At 33.7% G+C, this 21,295-nt stretch overlaps 1 protein-coding gene across 1 annotated transcript in view; it reads left to right on the top strand.

The window, feature by feature from the left end:
* LOC128553187 (uncharacterized) overlaps nucleotides 1-21,295 on the top strand; it is a 55,004-nt gene that overhangs the window by 15,294 nt on the left and 18,415 nt on the right. Inside the window, exon 2 of the mRNA XM_053534305.1 lies at nucleotides 2,452-2,491. Within this exon, the coding sequence (XP_053390280.1) occupies nucleotides 2,452-2,491 (40 nt within the window). The remainder of the gene's footprint in view (nucleotides 1-2,451; nucleotides 2,492-21,295) is intronic.

Here is a 21,295-nt window from a genome sequence, read left to right as displayed (position 1 = left end):
TCTTGCCGAAAAAATAACATTTTACAAAACTCTGTAGAATGAACAAAAATTTACTAAATAAAATCGTATTACTAAAACCGTATAAAAATTTAACAAATAAATTTCTTACCTCGATCGAGCAAAAGAATAATTTCTACCAAGAACAGAAGAGTGACATAGTGACGTCAAACTGCAAAATGTGTTGGCACTAAGGATATCTAGTCCAGTCAATTTGTTAGGTTATGTTCCTCCAAATATTGGATTTTCACGGGAATCGCGACATAGTCGTGAGCTCATGCTATTTTGGCGCGTATGTAAAAGAGGACAATTTAAGGCCCGTTATAGTAGTTTTTGGAGATAAAAATATAAATTGTTGAAGTTTAAAAAATATCCACTTCTTTCTTACTGAACCAAATTTAATGAATTTTACATGGAAATTTAAGTTATAAAATACAGATAAACATGAAAGATGTTTTATGCGTCAAATCTTCGGCTATTCTTAGGATATTAACCAAACAAGAATATAACGAATTTGTTTTAAAATTGAATTGACGACACATTATTAAAAACGTAAGTGATATTTTATGAAACAAAGGTGTTTTAGGGGTCCATATTTAGAATAAAACTAAATACTTTTGTGAGCCCCATGATACACATGATAGTGCAAGTTTTGATTTATCAATGTCACAAGACAACGAAAGTTTTCGAAGACCCGCTTAGCTCAATAGGTAGAGCGTTGGTCTACGGATCGCGGGGTCGTGGGTTCGATCCTCGGGCGCTGGGCGTATGTTCTCCGTGACTATTTGATAAACGACATTGTGTCTGAAATCATTAGTCCTCCACCTCTGATTCATGTGGGGAAGTTGGCAGTTACTTGTGGAGAACAGGTTTGTACTGGTACAGAATCCAGGAACACTGGGTAGGTTAACTGCCCGCCGTTACATGACTGAAATACTGTTGAAAACGCGATTTTTCAACAGTAAACCCAAAACAAACAAATATTTTTCGATATATCCCGTACATAATTACACGAATGCTGACTGAAAATTAGTAGATATGCTTGTGAACTTTTCTAACTAGACCCTTTTATACTTAAAATATTTTTAAGTGATATATTTTACCAGAACGATATTTTGACAGTTTTTACAACCATCCATCTGCTTTGAATAAATGCCACACACAATATGATATGAAGAATACAGAATTACGAAATGTGGCTGAGAAAACTTTGGATTATGCTGTTTTCTTGAAGGAAACACATATGCATTTAGTAACGGCAATTTTTTTAAAATGAAATTTTCTGAAACTTGCGAAATTAAGAATGTGGTATATGTGCTACAATGCTCTAGAAAAAATATTATATATGAGAAACCATCATTCTAAGGAAACAGGGAGACACTACATACTTAACATATAAGACAAGCTGACAATGCGATACTTCCAGTCAGCAGACATTTATATACATGATTTAGGTCAGTAAATCGGTCGAAAATGTTATTTGAAACAGTTGTTTTTTTTTTCAATGGTGCAAAGGACAATTTTAGAATATATATTATTTACATATAAGCGACATCATTATTGATAACGCCGTTGTCTGACGAGGACGTTGTTATTAACATTCTCCTGAAGATCCATGTCAATGGTGAAACCGGTTTAGTTATTTATATTGTAATTTTTCGCAATTAAACTATGTAATAGTATGTCAAAAGGCACTTCATTTATACCCATTTCTCGCTATATTATCCGTATTGTTCAGCAACAATACATTTTAAATATATATAAACACATACACATGTAATTGAAAAGAATATTAAGCCACATAATGCACTCTCAAAAGAGTTATATTGTCACAATGCCTCTTCAAAAGTAAGAGAAAATAAATAAGTTAACACAAGCTGAAGTGCCACACGGAAGTGTTTTATAATTTCGGCAATTATTTGCAAATTGTGTAGTTTAAGATGAAATTAGCGTATTTATTTTAAGGTTTTCTCATTTTGTTTGCTAGAAAAGTAATCCGAAACATTTGTTTTGAACGAATGTATGGACACCGCATATCCGCCAATTCCCATTTTTACTGTTATACCATCGCATTAAAATGGGTGTCATTGACCAAGGATTTGTCAGTTAAGGCATGAATATATGGTACAAAATAGTTTGATGTAATAAGATGTAATGGCAGTCATACACACTATTATATATTTGATTTATTTCAAACAAATATTTTCATGTTTTTGACATCAAAGGTCATATCACGGATCGATGAATGTATCATTGTTAAATCTACTGAAATTAAATGATGTTTAGGCAGTGTTAGCCAACGATTCAACACTTTTCAACTAAATTCCCAGTTGTTTGTGTGTCAATGGATTTATTCAATGTATGCAAATGTTATGTGGATAATGTGAACAGTCCACAAGTTTAAGAAAAGTATTGTGATTATTCAAACCACTATGAATTTTGTTTTTTTTTCAGAAAGACGAAGAATTTCAACACATGAAAGAACAGTTAAAAAGTTAGTATAAATCATTTCACAGCTTCTAATACTAAAGAATTACATATTATCAAGCATACGTCTTGTCAGCGGTTTGATCAATTTACAACATGAAAGAAACTGGCTCGATACAAACTGCTATCATTCACAACCTTAATAATCTGGCTCGGTTTAATTGAGCCTGTTCATGGACGGTAGTGGAAGTGCATGCTACCGTCCACGCCCTCTAGCCCCGGGTTGAGCAGAACTCAACATTTACACATGCTAAAAGTACAAAAAACAATTTAGAGACATCCGCAGATGTATTTAAACGGCGGCGAACCCTCAGTTAAATTCAAATACGGGGAAAGTTTGATAAGTAGTGGTAACAGTGGCATGCTATCCATACCTCAGTCATTTTTTATACAATGACTATATGATACATTGAAAGTACTCTCCGCCTGACTTTACACACTTTTCCAGGCACAATTTCCACTCACAAAATGTATAATGGAAGCTCTAATTGCGCTGCGCGTTTCAAAGTGACGCCCTCTTAAAGAGAATTCCTATAGTTTTTTTTCTTTCATAGAATTTTTTTAAATTCACATATATGATAGGAAAATTTGTGCTGAAAACAATGAACAAATAAAAGCAATAGGTCACCAGGCTTGTTTTTGTGAAAAAAAATGTTTTGAACACACCCACTGTTGCTGAAACTGCTAGCGATTTTTCAACGTTTTCATAATTTTCTGCTTTTTTATAAATACCAACCAAAATATACATCAAGACAGCACAATAAAGTTTTTTCTTTTTACAGATTTTATCATATACTTATTTGATATCATAATCATATTTGTAATACTCTATCCTTACAATAATGGGTACAAATGAAAAAAAAAATATTGTTTCATATTTACTTTTGTGAACTTTTTTCAGTGAAAAATACCCATAGTGAAGAATATTTTTTTAAATTTTGAAAAAATTCTTTCATAGAATTTTTTCCTATTTTTCTTGTGTATAGAAAATTGTATTGTGAGCATAAAAATGGCTAAAAATGTATGGGTCACCAGGCTAAATTTTATGTTAAGACCGCTAGAATACAACACCTGTTCGGACGGAAAATGGCGCGAACCTGGCCAAAGTGATTACATGTATGTCTGCTAGAAGTTAAAAACAAGTTTTAAAAATTCTTAATCCTTATAATTGAATACTAAATAAGCTGAAAGGTGATATTGTCTTATCAGTACTAAGTCAATTATCTTACATTATATGAACAACACTGTCTTTGTACCAAAATGGGATTTGAAAACACAACCACAAAAATAGCAAGATACATGTCAGGCATGATACTTAAATTGTCAATACAACATAAACCAGTATCAACATTTGATTACTGATAAAACTTATCAAAAATGTTATTTCATTCAAGATTCCTCATATTTAAGACTGTCTGTAACATGTTTCAACAAATGTTGACTTCAGTTCAGTTTTCCATAGAAAGTGTCGGCTGCGCAGAAAGATGCGCATAAAAAACTATCGGAATTCCCTTTAAGCATGATTTAATGAACTGGTTCAACCAAAAGTCCCAAGGGGGAGATGTGGTGGGTGTGGTAAAACCTGAAATATGATTCTCCTTGAGGTATTTTTGCATTACGGCTGATCGATCGACCGGGGTTTGTCATTTTGCAGTTTGATGCTACGCTACTCTGTTCTTTGGCGCTTTGCTGTGTAGGGCCAAAAACAGCAGAGCAGATATTTCCTCTGTAAAATGTACCAATAACATAACTGTGTTCAGGGACATGGACTCGAGTGTTACGTCAGAGGGTAACACTTTCTTGTTACAGTAGATAAAAGTAAAAGAAAGACAAACCAGAAATTATTTACAATAACACAATTTTATTCATGAATTCAAGTAACAATACAAATCCTTTCAAAAATGTCGTAAGATCTAATTATATGTAAAAATAGTCCAACTCCTGTCCAGGTCAAATTTAAATCCAATCAGAATAGTTCAACTTTAAATTCACAATGTTAAAAATTTTAACTTTAGTTAAAAAAAAAATCAATTCCCCCTTTTCGAAAAATTTTTTAAATCCCAAAATTAGAAAAACCCTTCATAAATTTTTTCCCAAAATTTCAAATATTCAAATGATAATTTTGTGTTTAAGAAATGCAATATTTTAAAAATCAAGTTTGCCCAATCAAAACCACTCATTCATTGTACTTGGAAGGTTCCAAAATGTAATAAACCAAAAAAAACAAACATCGGAAAAAATCAAGAAAATCTTTTAAATAATTTTTATCATATTGTTTAGAACACAAGATTTTTGGAAACAATTTTACAGAGTATTAAAACAGGTCAAAAAACACTCCCTTTATCAATAAAATTTAAAGGGGGAATGCCATCTACTTTTAACTCAGATTTTTAATTTTTACCTCACTGCGGTTTAGTAAAACCCGGGCCTTAAAGTGTTCAAACCGAAAAAATTATCAAATCTTTTCGCTTTTTTCCCAAATTTTGAATTACTTACTAAAACTTTGAAATTTACCACACACTTGGAAAATAAAATTTAATATCATGTCAAAAATTCAGCAAAACCTATTTTTTCTATCAAAATTAAGTTGTTTTTTTTAAATACCTAAACCCATTTCTTAAAAATCGCAAAAGGAGTTAGATAGATAGGATGGATAGATAAATTGCTTAGTTCATTCGCTCAAATTGTATGGTTACTTGTAAAAAAATGTTCATGAAGTACGGTGTTTTAAAAATTGGTAATTTCCACACTGATGCTGGAGACCTCCGTCGCTGACCGGAAATGTTTGACATAAACCCCAATCATAAGTAAGACTTGTTAAAATGTAATCTATAACAGCACACAATTTAAAAGCGTACCCCAGTGGCACAAAGTTCGGGGGTAACGTAAATTTATTGTTTTAGTAATAGCCTTGCTAAATTTTTGAACAATCCCTCTTCGTTTTCCTGTATATCGACGCTGTGCAATGTCCAGGGAAGTCCCCGACGCATTAAAATTAGCCATAAAATAACAAACACCAAACAAACACGCCTCGAGCCACGCTCTGTCTTGACCCACAGAAAAAAAGAAGCGAAAGGGAAAAATTTGGGGGTTTGCTTCAAAAATCCAGAGTCATCTTTATTATATGGAAAAACCGAAAAAAGGGGGAGGAGGGGTAGGGGGTAAAAGTGGGGGGAGGTGGAAAGGGGGCGAATAAAAAAAGGGGAAAAGCTTCTTCCTTTTACAGTTCCCCTACCGTAAACAACGCGGAAAAGATAAAACAAACCACACACCACACACACACACACATTTTACCCAGGCATACACACAAAAAAAGGAAAAACCCAAAATTGGGCACCCCCTTAGGTTTCCCCGGCGCCAAAAAAAGGGGAAACCCGAAACTTCTTACAGCAGAATGAGGGGGATTAAAAGAAAGGGAGCCCCTGAGGGGTGAGGAAAAGGGGAAAAAAAATGCCAAAAACAAGCAAGACAACAACCAACAAAAAATCCAAGACGGAGAAAACAGTTAAAAAAGGGGGGCCCCCCTCGGTCGAAAACCAAAAAGGAAACTGGGCTTTAAACCATGCCAACCTGCATTCCCCCAACCCTTTAAAGATTGCTGTTGGGCTATTTTAATAAATTCTGCAGTAAAAACTCTTGGAAGCAAAGAATGCAAAAAAAACATAACAATGCAACTGGTTTGTTTTAAGTCATTTCATGAAGGTAAAAAATGTGCATGCCAACTATCCGCCCCTACCCCGGGTTTCACGAAATCGTTTAAAATCTTTTGGAATAGACCAAAAATATAACAAGCCGAAATTAAAACAAGATATTTTGTAACCCGCTTGGGAAAATAAACCCTTAGCGTCAAAAAAACCCTTTCCAGGCAAAAAATTTTCAGAAATTTATTCTAGCCAAATAAAAACCTTTAAACATTATAAAATTTCTTTTATGGGAAACAATATGCTGAAAAATTCAAAGGGACATCTCGTTACATTCGCTTAATTTAAACCAAAATATTCTTTTTTGACAAACACTACCAAAATAAAAAAAAGAATCAACTTTATAACCGAAATTGCCCATTTTTTTCGCTTTTACAGATGAAGCCTTTAAAAAAAATTAAGATGCTTTCAAAACTAAATTTTCACTGATAAGGGTTGTAAATTTTTTCTTATAAAACAAAAAATAATCAAAATTTTTTGTTATACTGTAAAAATTTCAACCTCCTGAAGAATGATAAGTTAACAATCACGTAAAAAAGTAAAAACATGAAAAACGGGGAATTGCAAGAAAAAAAGGGGGAAAAATAACTACCCGGGACTGGAGACAACAATCTAGCAAACGATGGAAAAAACTGAAAAATTTTCATACTCTATCAAATCAGGGCAAATCGGTACGCGACCATTGTTCTTTACCCGTACAAAAAAGTAAGAGTTAGAAGACAGAATGACAAACCATAGACCTTTCGGGAAAAGGGGAAAAATTCAATACTACTTTTTACGTATTTTCGCTATTTCAAAGGGGTTTTTCTCAAAACATTGGACACATTAATTTTCACGGTGTACTAAAAGTCAAACAGAAACGTACGAGTAACAAGTTAAAACATAGAAAAAATTTTCCTTCTGGGGTACATCTATATAGTTTTAATCATATCTCTTGAAAAAATTTTGGTTGAAAATGTCTGTTTAAAATAGGGTCTCATGTGGGGAAACCCCCTAGGACGGACACAAGGACAAGACAATTCTCCCTTTAGTTATTGACCTTCCGCTCCCCCCGTTTAAAATAACAGGGAGATAGGGGATGCAGTGGTAAGCTTTAAACACAAACCCCAGCGACCCCGTTGTTTAAAAGGGACCCGGATCTATTCACGTTGCGGCTGCCGGGCTAGTGGGTTTTTCATGCTGGATGTTTTTACTTCGTTTTAGATGTATCGGTTAGAGGGATGTGTGGAGGTAAATTCCCTCGGAGTCAAAGGGAAAAAATTGCCCCATCCTTTTCCAATGGGGATTTTTATCGACAAAAACTTTACTTTAATTTAAAATTTAAAAACCCCCCCCACTCCCCCCCCCTCCCCCCCCCCCCCCCCCCCCCCCCCTGGGGGCGTACATTTTGCCCCAAAACAAAATTTTTGAAAAAGAACATGTCAATCCAACAACAAAGTAAATACGTTACGGCAATAAGAATACACTTTGACAGGTGGGGGGCCCCGCAAGGGTTTTGTTTTCCTATTTGACCATGCATTCGAAGGAAAACGTAATGTTTATTTTGTTTTTCATCTAAAGTTGCTGATAAATGTCTACTGTTTGCAAGTTATCCCTTTTTAAGAAGGAGAAATAAAAAAATCTAAATCATCTTAGTTAACCGCGGAGCGCGTTGGGTCAAGTTATTCAAATTTTCACGAAGTTTGATTGGTCCTTTGTTTGCCAAAGTTTGGGGGTCTTTGCTATAAAGGGGTTGACTTAGGCCCAAATGTTCCTCTTCGAGAAAGCAAAAGGTGGGACCATCGAACCGTGCATAAGAAGTTTGTTTCTTCCCGGGTTGCAAACCAAAAGGGCAAGACTATGACATGCATGATGTTGGTTTTAAATAGAATTACGGAATGTTTTTCTTTTTTGTTAGTTGTATAGAAAAGGACATGAGTTGATGATTTATATCCAGTTTTTGTTTTCTTTTAAAAGAAACGAAAATGACTGGGCCACATTTTTTCAGGGTGAAGGACCGCGGAATACGGATGCGTACCCTAAAGGGGACTGAGAAGAAAAAAAGAGGAGCTTTCTGTCAAAGTTCGTTAAAGGGTCGTGCCCACTTCATTTACAAAAAACCCTTTTGGTGCAAAACTTTTACTTTTGTATTTACAAAAATTTTTTACAAAAATGGAGAAGCGGTTTTTGCGTGTTTGCAAACCATAAGGGTTTTTTTTTGTGAACTATAATAAAAGTAATATAAAAAATACAGAACACGCGAGATCGGTTAGTATTTTTTTTTTTTTAACATTTTTGTCTTTTTGTATGCATGGAGTTTTTTTTTTTAAAAATAAATGGGGGAATGTAGGGGGTGAAGATGTATCTTATGTAAAATTTTCATGCTGAATTTATTTTGCTAATGCCATTTCCAAAAATCAGGACAAATAATTGGAATGAAATTGATTTTTTTTCAAATCAACGACTTTTGTTCATTTCTTTCACTGACCCAAAACCCCAACCCCCCCCCAGCCGTCGAAAATTTTAAACTATAGATAATGTGATCGTAAAATAAAATTGTGTCAAAAATTTTTCCCCCCTGTTAAGGTTATCCCAAATTTTTTGGAAAGTGAGCGGGCATTTCCGACGATGCCGCAGCATCTTCGGGTTCCGCGGGTACTTCTAAAAGATGGGGGGCAAAAATTTTGGGCCCCAAACAACCAAATCTTCAAAACTGGGCGTACATCACCCCCAAAAATGAGAAAAATTTTCGTCATTGTTTCTATTTAAAAAAAGGGAATAAAAATATTTTAATTTTTTGGGCCCATCCCACCCTTTTGGATTTTGTAACAGCAATAAAAAACAAAATTTTTGGGGGGCAACTTTATTGGTTTTTTTTAAAATAGATTATTTTTCTAAAATTATTACCAAGTATGTTACCCCCCCGCAAACATGTATACAGTGAAAGGCCAAGAAATAAAAAAAGAAAAAGAAAAGAAAAAAAAAAAATAAAAACAATGAATCATTGTTGTAAAAACGGTTTAAAAAAATTACTCCAGAAGAACCTCCTTTTTGATTTTTGCTTTTCAAATGACAGGTAATTGCAAACCCTTTGACCCCAAGACTGAATTTTATAACGGATAATTTTGAATAAATACTTCAAGTATGTTTTATTCTTTTAAATATGGTGTTTTTCCCAAAAACCCTTCTTTATTTTAAAAAAAAATCAAAAGAGGAAAAAATTTATTTTATTTTTAAAAAAATTTTTGCGAAAAACAATTAAATAATGCCCCCTATTTTTTCTCCTTTTTTGGGAAAATAAATGTTACTTTTTTTAAGTTTTGTCCATTTTTTTTTCCCCCACCTTTTTCGAAGACAAAAAGGGAACATAAAAAGGGCGCGTTCCTTGTCCGAAATCCTTTTCCTTCTTCCTCATCCACCCGACCAGCCCCTTAACTCCCCGCCCATTAAGGGTTTTTAAACAATTTGTCATATATGTTCAATAAGACGACGTTCTGGAAAGTCTAAATAGCCCCACCCCAAGGTCAAGGTCACACATTTTGATTTGAAAAAAATCACGTTTCATTCCGAACTTATTTGTCCTTGCATTTCTAGAAAATTGACTTGCCCACTTTACTGGATTTTTTCAAAATTCATTACCCCCCGCCCTTTCCCCCGTTTTTCGAAAAAAATCCCAATTAGAAAAAAAATGACAAAAATAAAAAAATCACTCACCGATCTCGGTTTTTTTGTAAACTTTGGGCAAAGTAACTGCAGTCCGGAAGCAAAAAGCCTTCTTTCCCTCGCGGCAAAGGCGGACCGCAGTCACTGTTATCCCCTGATGTAAAATGGAAAAAACAAAGGTTATGACAATAAGAACTTACTCGGTGTAAGCGCAAAGGTAAAATTTTACTTGCGTTTTAATTTTTTAAGGCAACATTTTACTGCACGAGATGAATATATATGTAGGTATCCTTGGGAAAAAAAGTAAAAATTAAAAAATACTGTCATTCAAATGTAGAATATGGAACGGAATAAAATACTATAGTTGTTACGACAAAGGGCAAAGTTTTTTTGTTCAATACTAGCACACTCGCCCGGATAGCCAGGGGGAGAGCACAGATCTCGGACGCGGGTCGTGAGTTCGATCCTCGGGGCTGGCGAAATTTCCCGTGACGATTTGATAAAACATTGGTCGAAACATTCGTCCCCCCCTTTGATTCTTTGGGAAGTTCGAAGTTTTTGGGGAGACGGTTTTTACGTACAAAATTCAGGAACCGGGTGGGTTTAACTGCCCCCCCGTTACATAACGAAATGTTTTGAAATCTGCGTTAAGGTATTCTGCACCTCGGAACATTTTTTTCCCCGAAAATTTTAAATGTAGAATTGAAAAAACCCCTGAAATTTTAAAAAACCTCAGAATATCTTAAAAAAATAACCAATAATAAGAAGGGGTCGTGTCTTGAATTTTGGTTTGCGTTTGAAAAATCAAGCCCCTCCCCAAATTTTTTAAAAAATGGGGTCTGGGGAAAAATCGTAACTTTCAAAACGTTTTCGCGAAAGAAATAAATAATAAATAATTTGAGGGGTTTCCAAATTCCTATGAAATATTTTTTGTGTTTTCCAAATTTTGGGTTAAAACTTTCACACGGGGATAGAACAAACAAAGCGCAATTAGAGAAGGCAAATTTATTATACATTGGGAAATATTCTATTTATTTAGAAAGTTTAAAATTTTCGAAATGGCGAATCAAAACCATTCTTAGCGTGGTCAAACCCACTGTGCCATGACTAGAGACTTGGTATTAATATTAACCGATGAAACGTCTTCGTTACGTCTTCAACAACACCACATTTTTTCCGAATACGTAATCTGTATAGCGTACACATATACATTTACGCGAAAAGATCTAATTCAACTTTAAAGTAAAGAAAAATACAGACTTTTTTGCTCAGATTTTTTTGGGCCCCCATACAATTCAAAAAAAAACATTTAAGTGAACGAAAATATAAATTTTAATTTTTGTTAAGGTATTTTTCCAAGTCAAAAAACTACGACCCCGTTTAAAAGAAAAGGTAAAGTTCGTAATTCAAAACATTTGTATTTCTTTGTTTCATTCAAAAAAGATCTTCAGGTCGTCTTTACTTATCTTTAAGAACTCACTTTTTCCCCCAAACCATTTTTATAAAGTTCAATATAAAAAGAGAAAAATAAAAGAAAATAGTGGTTGAATAGTTTCCAGTGCCAGTATTGTGGTCTCTACCACAAAAAAGGGACATTTTGCTTGTCCCCAAAAAAATAACCTACTCCCGGTTTTGATCTGCAAGCTTTCCTTTGGGGCGTAAAAACATAAAAAACCCGTCTCATTTCATCAGATGAATTTTGAAAAAAAAATGATTAAAGCACCGTTTCTTCACGAATTTTTTCGCAAAAAGGGAAAAATAGGATTATTTATTATGGACTTCTTTCGACTACACCACGGAAGTACTTTTTGTACCGAATTACTGACCCCGTTTCCCTAATGATAATGATAGGACATAAATTTTTTATCATGAAAAGTTTTTTTGAGACAATGTCTGTTCGACCCTTTAGGTGTGATTTACATTATAAAACCCCAAGGGACCAGAAGGGTTTTGAACTTCCCGTTTTCTATTTACCATCCCGGGGGCGAAAATAACAGTAATAAGAAATAAGATCATGACAGAAATAGAGTTCGGCGAAAAAGGGTGATTCGAGCATCCGGGTTCGGCCATGAAGTCACTGTAATTCTTCAGAAAATCAGAAAAAAAAGAATATTTAAAAACCAACCCCGTGGAACATTTTTGGGGAAAACAAAAATTGATGTTTTGTAAAAGGTTTTTTGTTTTTGGAAGGGAAATTTGATAGTATATTACTTGGGAAATTTGAAAGATGTTGTTAAGAGGGGTTGGCTTAAGAGAGGGGCCCTCTGGGGGGTACGACTGTAAAAAAACCCCCTTTGAAACAAAAACCAATTAAAAAAATATAGGAACCGGTTTGATCGAGACAAGTTCATGAGAGGCAATTCAATTTGAAACATTCCTCAATCCCCTATGAATATTAAGACACTGTTAATACTTATATGTTATAAGAACATGCATACTTTTGTAATACAAACACTTGCTGCAGTATCTTGACTGATAGATGGGCAAAAAAATTCCCATAATAGAACTTGTTCAAACTTTTTTATAGAAACGTTTCAAGTTAGAAACGAAAAAAACAAATACAACATAGAACCGTGCTTGTTCAGGATTATCTGCCCTTAAAGCTTGATTTCCTTCAATTTTGCATATACAGACAACTCCTGAACAAGCATGGTGACTTTCGATTTTATTTCATTATTCTCTTTCTAACATGACACTGTCTTTATATACAAAGTTTGAACAACTTCTATCATTGGGATTATTTTTTAACTTAAAACTGCCCCATGCGTCCCCTTTAAAAGTAGTAACATGGGACAGAAATCATGGGAAATTTAAAAATGATAAAAAGGTTTCGAAAAAAGCAAATTTAAGTGGGCAGGTCAAAAATTGAATGGTTAGGGGTCCCAAATTTTAACTAACTTTTTTCAATGAACCATGAAGGGTTTATAACGATACCCCCAACGAATCATCCCCACAACAGTTTAGCCGAACAAAACTTGCTCCCCGCCTTAATGGGTGACCCCGGAGCCGACCTTTTTTAGGCAATTTTTTCACCAACCAATCTGTTTGCTTTGTACTTTTTTTGGTTCAAAAGTACTTTTAATGAATTTGGGGTCAGTTACTGTAATTGAAAATTGAATCCGTGGTCATTTAAACCCCCTTTTTTTTTCTGCCACCGCTCCCAAAAGGGGTTTCCATCAAAACTAAGTAACTAAAGCAAGGATTTTTAACCTTACGATAAACTCAGCTAACACTGCATGTAAGTGTTTTTTTTGAATGATGAACATTTTGTAAATCTGATGTAAATTTGGATTAAGAAAATATATATTTTGTAAAATTTAAAAACACCTTGTTCGGGAAATTAATGTAAGGGCACGAGGTTGCACCTGCCCTTAAAAAATATCTAGCACAAACAATCTTTTACACGAAAGGCTATGTCATTTTATTTCCCTATTTTAAAAAGTACATAGACAAGTTCTGAATTTTTTATCCATCGATATTTTGAATAAAAGGATGAGTTCCCCCATTTTTATCGGGGTCGGCTTCAGCTTTGGGGTTGCCCCGGAAAAATTTTTTTTTTTAGGCAGTTTTCAATTTAAAAAAACTATCAAAGTTATTGTTTTGAAACTTTGCAAAAAACACTTAACCCAAAGCTATTATAAGCAAGAAAAAAGCTCCATCCTGTGAGCAAGGTTATAGCCCCCTTTTGGGGCTTTGAAAATATCCCATTTCTTGTTTTTAAATTTTTTTAATGTCACTTTTCTTTAACGTCCCAAAACTTTGCTTTAAAAATTGGAGTTATTTTCCTAAATAGCTGACATGCACAAAAATACCGTAAAATTACTTGCTTTTACAAATTATTACCATTTTTTACTTATAAATCACCCCTTTAAATTTTGTTTATTTCAACTTTTCTCCTGAATATCAAAGCAAAGCCTAAAAAAATTGTCCATCATCAAAAAGGAATCTATGCAACTACAGAACTCCCCGTGCTTTTTTTTGCAAGAATTATGATATATTTGAAAATATCATGAAAAATCGGGCGGACAATATTTTTATTTGATGCAAAAAAAAAGGAGACTGACCCCAAAGGCAGGTCTTGTTCCTTATTTAAAGCGGGGGCTTGTACGATGCATACCTTTTCCTATATTGGCAGATGTCTTAACGCGTATAATTTTTTCCCTTTTTTGGGGGTAAAAGTTATAAAAATAATTTCCCTTTTTTTGAAACTGATATTAAAGTCAAGATTTCTAAAACAACTACGGTATTACAAAAATTTAAAATTACATTTAGTAAAAAAAAATTAAATTTTTTTTCAGTATTGCTCCTTATGATTCTGTGAATTGGATTATTCCAAAACCTATTATGGCCGATTATAAATTTTTTTCAGAAGAGTCCCCTTTTGGGAAAGGATAAAAATTTTTTAAAACAATAAACCCCTTGGAGCAATTTATAATACTTCTCTCAAATACTCTAAATGTAGGTAGGTAGGTTCGGGGTAGGTAGTTTTAAAAAAAAGGGTAAAAGAAGCAATGCCGGTTCCTCCAGTAGAGGGCCCGGACATAAAACAGGCCATTGCTCATTATTAGTGACCATTTTTTTTCTTAAACAGGTTAAATGTATATCGTAATTATTTTGTGTTTTTTTTCTTCACGAGGGTGATGTTTGCAAATGGACAATGGTTGGGAGTGGACTTGGGCCCCCAATTTACAAAATGCCCATTAAAGTCGCTGGCTTTTATACTTGCCCTACTTATTGGTTCAAAACCTTGCAAAGTATTTAAAACGTTTTTTCTAGAAGCCTCGTGTTTGTAAAAGCCAGCATTTTCGTCGAAATTTCCCCCCTCAGCCCTTGGTTCCCAAATCCATCCATATTTGTCGTGATATTCACTCCGGACCAATTTCCCCTTAATCTTGATAAAAATTTTAAATCTCGCTTTATTTTCCCAAGGATTTCAAATTTCCCACTGCGTTTACGGCTTCTGTTGGTTTTAACTGACCTTCAGCTTTGAAAAAAAAGCAAGCTTCCGGTTAATCAACAAACTACGCATTGCCCAAAATTTTTTTTTTTATTAACTACTGTCTTTGGGCCCCAAAGGCTTTTTTAAACAAAAAATTTCAAATTAGTTTTTTGGTTTTTAAAAAAAAAAATGGCGGGGGTTGATTTCACCTTAATAATATCAAAAGCCCCAGGCCATATAATCTGGCGCAGGGAAACTAAAAATCCTTATCATCTTGAAATTTATCTTTTCAAAATGTAAAACATGCATAAACAGAAAAATTTGTTAAACTTTAACAATTTGCATAAAAAAAAATTGTTTGTTTGCATGTGATATCAAATATATCTTGACAATTCTAAAATTTTCGCCACCCACCTTCGTGAAATATTCAATTGTCTTCCTTAACGGTGAAGATATATTTTTAATCACACTGCAAGCTAACAAATTAATGTAGAAAGGTTTTTTTTCGTCGCGGAGTGAAATAAACCTTTCATAAAAATGAAAACACCTAATAAAGCTTTTTACTCGACGTCAAATTTCTTGTTTAACAGAAAGAAAATAAATTTTTTATGTTTTTGACAAAAAGACAAAATTTATAAAAAGATTTTTACATTTCGATTTTCACTTGAATTTATTAAACTCGTTAAAAAAAAAAATTTTAAAGCCCCCGCATTCATTTTTTTCAACTCGTTTAATCAATCAGTATGAAAAGACACTCTGTGTTCTTCCATGGCTTCGACTCGTTTCAATTAGGGCAATTGTTAATAATATAGTAAAAGAAAATAATTTTTTTGCTTAGACAGGAAAAACAAAAATTTATAAAAGAATATTTACAAAAATTATTGTGATTTTTCCAATAGAATTTATCAAACTCGTTTTAATAAAATTGTGAAACTCGGGAAGCTTTTTCATTTTTTTTCAACTCGTTTAATATGAAAAAAAACTCGTGTAATATTTTTATATAACAACTTTTGATTAAAGTTTTTTTTTACATTTAAGCATAAAAAAACTCCCCATTAAACCAATGACAAACGGGAAAAACAACCGTTTTTTTGTTTCCCCAATCAATAAAGTGAAACACAGTAGGCAATTCGCACATGTGTTCCCATGTGGTGAATCCACGTAACACACAAAATTTGAAATCAGCAGTCAACAGCTCGGTCTCGAGGCCTAGAATTTTTTTTACAATTCCCAAGTTAAAAGTACATATACGGAAATATGCTACGTGGACAAAAGCACCCCCCAAATGCTTTGTCAAATTATTATTGTATAATTGGTTTTTTCCTTAAACCTTAAAAATAAATTATCGTTTTTGATAAAAACTGTTACTTTTTGTATGAGCTTACTAACCTTAAACGTTATAAAATAAATAAAAAAAAACCCCATGATTGTAAAGAATATGATTTTAAAAGAATATTTTTCTGCTTTAAATTGTCTTCGATTTTTTTTACAATGCCGTGTTTTTCATGACAATCAAACAAGTAGTATTACGATAAAATGCCGCCCGAATTTGTCAAATGTAACCCGTAGCTGACTCGCTTCCCTTAAAATTAAAGGGTTTTCGCAGGCATAAATATATTTCTTGTTGAGGGAATTACTGTCCCCGTATTTTAAAATATTGGTAAAAATAAAAAGAGAAAGAATATGATTTAATAAAATTTTTCGTTTAGATGTCTTCAAAGAGAACGGGTCTGGGTAAACGGCTTTCGTTCGGTACAAAAAAGCCGTTATATAATAGCCTGACGGTTTGCTTCCGGACTGGATTTGCAAAGATCATTAATTTCCGAAGAGGGAAACAAGGTTAAGAATATATATATATATATATATTTAATATATATAAATATTTTTATAAAGAAAAACATTTAAACAGCAAGAAAGTTTTTAAAAAATTGAGAAATGTAACTCTTATTGTTAGTTAAAATTTTTTAATGTATGTAACAGGTAAGTGCATGGGAAATTAAAACTAGATAAAGGTCTTTCCCATAAAAAAGTTCTTGACTTTAAAATTATAAAGTTACGGGGGCCATTTTAGAAATAATCAAGGACCACAAAGGTTGTACAACGATTCCCCCCCCCCGAATCATTTTAAAAACCACACAGATGTTGAGTCAGACTGTTTTAAAAATTTATTTTTCGGTTTGTCATATCAAATTTACTGCATAAAAGGTTTTTGGGAGGTACTATTTGAGCCGCAAAGAGCTCCCCCTCCGTTAACCACATTTGGAAATAATACTTTAAAAACCAATAATCTTCCCCGGCCCCCGCGGGAAATTTTTACAAAGTGTAGTTACATAATTTTTGCATAAGTGTTCAGGTTTCGGTTAATTACCCCAAAGGGGAGCCTACCCTTTAAAATTGAACAAGGTTTGGGCCAATCGTAAGGTGACTATGTTAAGACAGCGAAAACGTGTAGGATGTCCTTTGTTAAAAAATAAGCGGTGAGACCAAAAATCTCGATATAGATTTTCCCCGGTACCTTTTTCTAAAAAATTTTGTGTACCAAAGATTCGTAAATGATTCATTATGAGCTAGCAATTTTAGGGACAGGCAAATCACTAATTTTTTTAAACTAACAATTTTTTAAATTTAAAAAAATTGCTCAAATCCCCATAGGGGAGATTTACTTTACTGGTCTTTTTGTTAATTCCCCTCAACAATGTCTTTTAACAACAAATACGAGTCCCAGCTAGATCAGGCCTTTTCCCCCTTAAACTCTATTTGATGCCCTGCCCTGGGTGCTCAGCGCCTATATGCTTTTATTAGCATTTACCTACCTATAGGTTAATCCCCCATGCCCTTGGCGTACGTCGCCATAACGCGAACCTCTTTAACTGGAAATCCTTACTACCCTCATGATTTCCAAACTTGGGCTTGTCTCACTTCCCATGTCACCCTTTAAACTATAGCATTCAAAAACTTTTTAAGGGAAACTCCTAGCGTGGCCCCCATAGTTAAAAAACCTTATCGAAATTTCTGCTACTTTTCTTTTAGTTAAGAACTTCCCCAAGTTTCTTTTAATAATTTTTTCCCCCCTGACAGGGGAATGCAATAGTCCCTTCTCAAGGTACGGGGGTAAATTTTTAGTTAAATCCTCGATGTGTCTTTTTTCAAAAACCCCTTTATACCCAATGAGCCTCTTCATAAATCTACCCATTTAATTAGCAACGTTTTATTTTTAGAATTGTTTTTATTTGGGCCAAATTTAAACATAACGTTTTACAATATACTTTTCTATAACTGTCCGGTTCCCATTAAATTTTGAAAAGACATAAGGCGAATGGGGCCCCAGCCCCCCCAAAAGAACCCCCAAAACGCCCCAAAAACCCAAATTCATTAATACAAAATTCAACTAATTTAGCAAAGACGACAGAAAAAAGGGGTCAAGGGCCCATCTGTGTTATGGGTTCGTTCAAATATAGTATACAAATTTTTCTGAAAAAGTGAATTTTTAAAAACGGAAAATGAGTTGTAAAAATTTCAAGAGTGCAAAGGAAACAAATACCCCTTAAAATAATTGCACAGAAATCCTCCCTTTTACAAATAAAAGGCGAAATAAAGGACTGGCGATTGTGTAATTTAACGAATTTTTCCTTCCCACAACGTTTGTGAAGATCAATAAAACTTGTGAAAGGGTTTGTAGTTTTAAAAAAGGGAAGATGAGTGTAATTTGGGAAAATTTTTCAATTAAAAGGCTTTAATCCAAAAAAATCTAGGAGGTCTCTGGTTCCAAGATTTGGGGGAAATTAAATGTACATGTTATGAATATTCGATCTGTTTGGGAAAACTGTAAAAATTGGGAAAAAGTTAAGGAACAAGTTTGAATTTTGCCAAAGCCGCCCCCGGGATTTTGTTAAAAACATGCAAGAAAAACAAAAGATACTGTTTTTTGATTTGCTTTTTTTTAAAACCCGGGTATTGGTATATCGGAAAGTGATTTAGTCTTCTCTGAATATAACCTGTTTGTGGGGGGGGGGGGGGGGGGGCGGTGGGGGTGGAGGGAGGAGGCAACTACAAGGATTAAAATGTCCATTTCATATTGAAAAAGCTGGCATCAACAACTGTGCTAAACAAAATTCATATATACATGTAACACGAGCCATAATTCCATCAGAGTCAAAGAAAAAGTCATGCATAACCCGCCTGACGCTTCGGTTCCGCCTAACTATATCGGACCTGTCGTTATTTTCACCTACTTACATTTTTTATTTTCTGTATTGTCAGGCCCAAAAAAGTACAGCCACGTCTTCGCCGGGTTACAGCAAAAACCTAGTATCTACACATTTTTGGTAAAATGACTTTTTTGCATAAATACATGTATTTTGGTCATTTGCACATCGTCTCAAATTTTTAGACCTATATGAAATGTCGCTTCTGAGATATTGATTTGTGACCAAATCAAGTATCGATTTTCTAGCGATTTTTCAAAATCATAACCTCGTATTTTGATATGCTGCCTACATACTCACCCAAATATAGTAAAACAAACCAGCAATAAGCACGTATTTCAAAATACTATAACTTTGCATGAACAATTTCTTGTAAATTTAACTCATTTACTAGAGCAAAAACCACGCATTTAGAATTACTGGCTTTTTGCTAGAACAAAATCGGTTGCCATTGTGCATGCAGTTGGAGCAAAAACAAAGTATATTAAAAAAGATACAACACAACATTTCAGTAATATTTTACTAAGCAGTTGGTGCAGAAACCAAGTATTTAAAACCGCAGGTGTTTTGCACTGACAGATTTACATTCGAATTGCTTAAATGTAAGCCCAAACCTTGTATAACCAGATACGTTATTTTTGCTCCAAATACAGATCAAATTTTAGCATCAAGTATGGTTACAAAAACAATTATATAGGATTTCAGTCTGCAGTATTAAGTTCTCATTTTCAGTTTGGGAAGGTTAATGTTGCATTTATTAAATGCATTTTAACTGTGATTGGTTTTCTGCAAACTAGAAAAGTTAAGATTATTATATTTAAAAAGGTAATTTTTTACTATACTCAATATTAATTATAGTAAATGACAAACAGTTTTAAGGTAATAATTATTGAGAAATTCAATCTATTTAATATAAATATCTTATTTTATAGTTCTTGATATAAAACAAATTGTATTTTTATCAAGTATAACATTTATACAGAATGTAACATTAATTACATGTAGTACCTAAAAGTTTTCATAGATGTGCAAGGTCTGATTCTTTAGAAGAAGGACAATTGATTGGAGAAACAATCGAACTAGAAAGCAAATACAAAGTCAAAGGTGCCCTGAGTTTATACCACTGAAGGCGGAAATTCAGCTAAAGAAAGTCAGCAATTTAGTTATGAAAACGTATCAAGAACAGAGAATGATGAAATAATAAAATTCAGAAATGATTCTTGTGATAATTTTCTTTACCTGAACATACAAGCAATAATTAACGTAATACAGTGATGTATACTAATGTTGACGATCTGTGAAAAAGGAAATAACAATATGGGTTGTAATTAATGATACTAACAGTGCAGTGTAACATTGTGATGGACGGTAACAAAGAAATTATACCAAAGCAAGAGCACCACCTTACAGGTGTAGACGCTCATCGGATTTTTTATCTCTTTATAATAATAATATTGTCATACCCATGATTTTCTAAATCCAAAAGGGGCCATATTTCTTGCAAAAAGCAATGTAGAATGGTGAATAACAGCTCCAAGTTCTAAAGCAATAGCTTTGACCGTTAATGAGAAAAATTGACCTAAACGCAAAATTTAACCAAGAAATCTGCTACTTTCTAAGTCCAAAATGGGCCATTATTCTTGCAAAAAGCAGAATGGAGTTACGTTTCTAGCTGTACAGAGTCAGCTTTTGATGGTTAACAAGTGTTGCAAGTTTTAAAAGCAATAGCTTTGATAGTTTAGGAGAAAAGCTGATCTAAACACAAAACTTAACCAAGAAATCTGACTTTCTAAGTCCAAAAGGGGACATAATTCTTGCAAAAAGCAGGATGGAGTTATTTTTCTTGCTGTGCTATTTCAGCTATTGATGGTGAACAAGTGTTGCAAGTTTTAAAGCAATACCTTTGATAGTTTAGAAGAAAAGCTGACCTAAACATAAAACTTAACCAGGCAATGCCGACGCTGAAGACGATCAAGTGATGACAATAATTCATCTTTTTTCTTTTCTCAATAAATCAGTCAGTGCTAGAAATGCAAGCAATAAAGCTGACGCGATAGACAAAAACATTGAAAATTAGTGCATGTGACAATGAAATAACACCAGAAAGTCCAAGCAATAATGAAGATGCAGTGCAAAGTAACATAGTGATGGACACTAACTTTGAAGACGGTCAAAATAGTGTGTGTTACCAGATGATGTGTTGAACAAATCATCTATGCCTGATGGTGAAAGATATAGGTCAAAATTCCAGGTCAAAGGTTAGATATTTTGTTTTTGCTCCATAACTTCTACGTTCCTGAAAGGGTTTTATTACTAAATGGATT

The sequence above is a fragment of the Mercenaria mercenaria genome, unplaced genomic scaffold, assembly GCF_021730395.1.
Source record: "Mercenaria mercenaria strain notata unplaced genomic scaffold, MADL_Memer_1 contig_3573, whole genome shotgun sequence".
NCBI lineage: Eukaryota > Metazoa > Mollusca > Bivalvia > Venerida > Veneridae > Mercenaria > Mercenaria mercenaria.
This window is presented reverse-complemented; position numbering and strand designations above follow the sequence as displayed.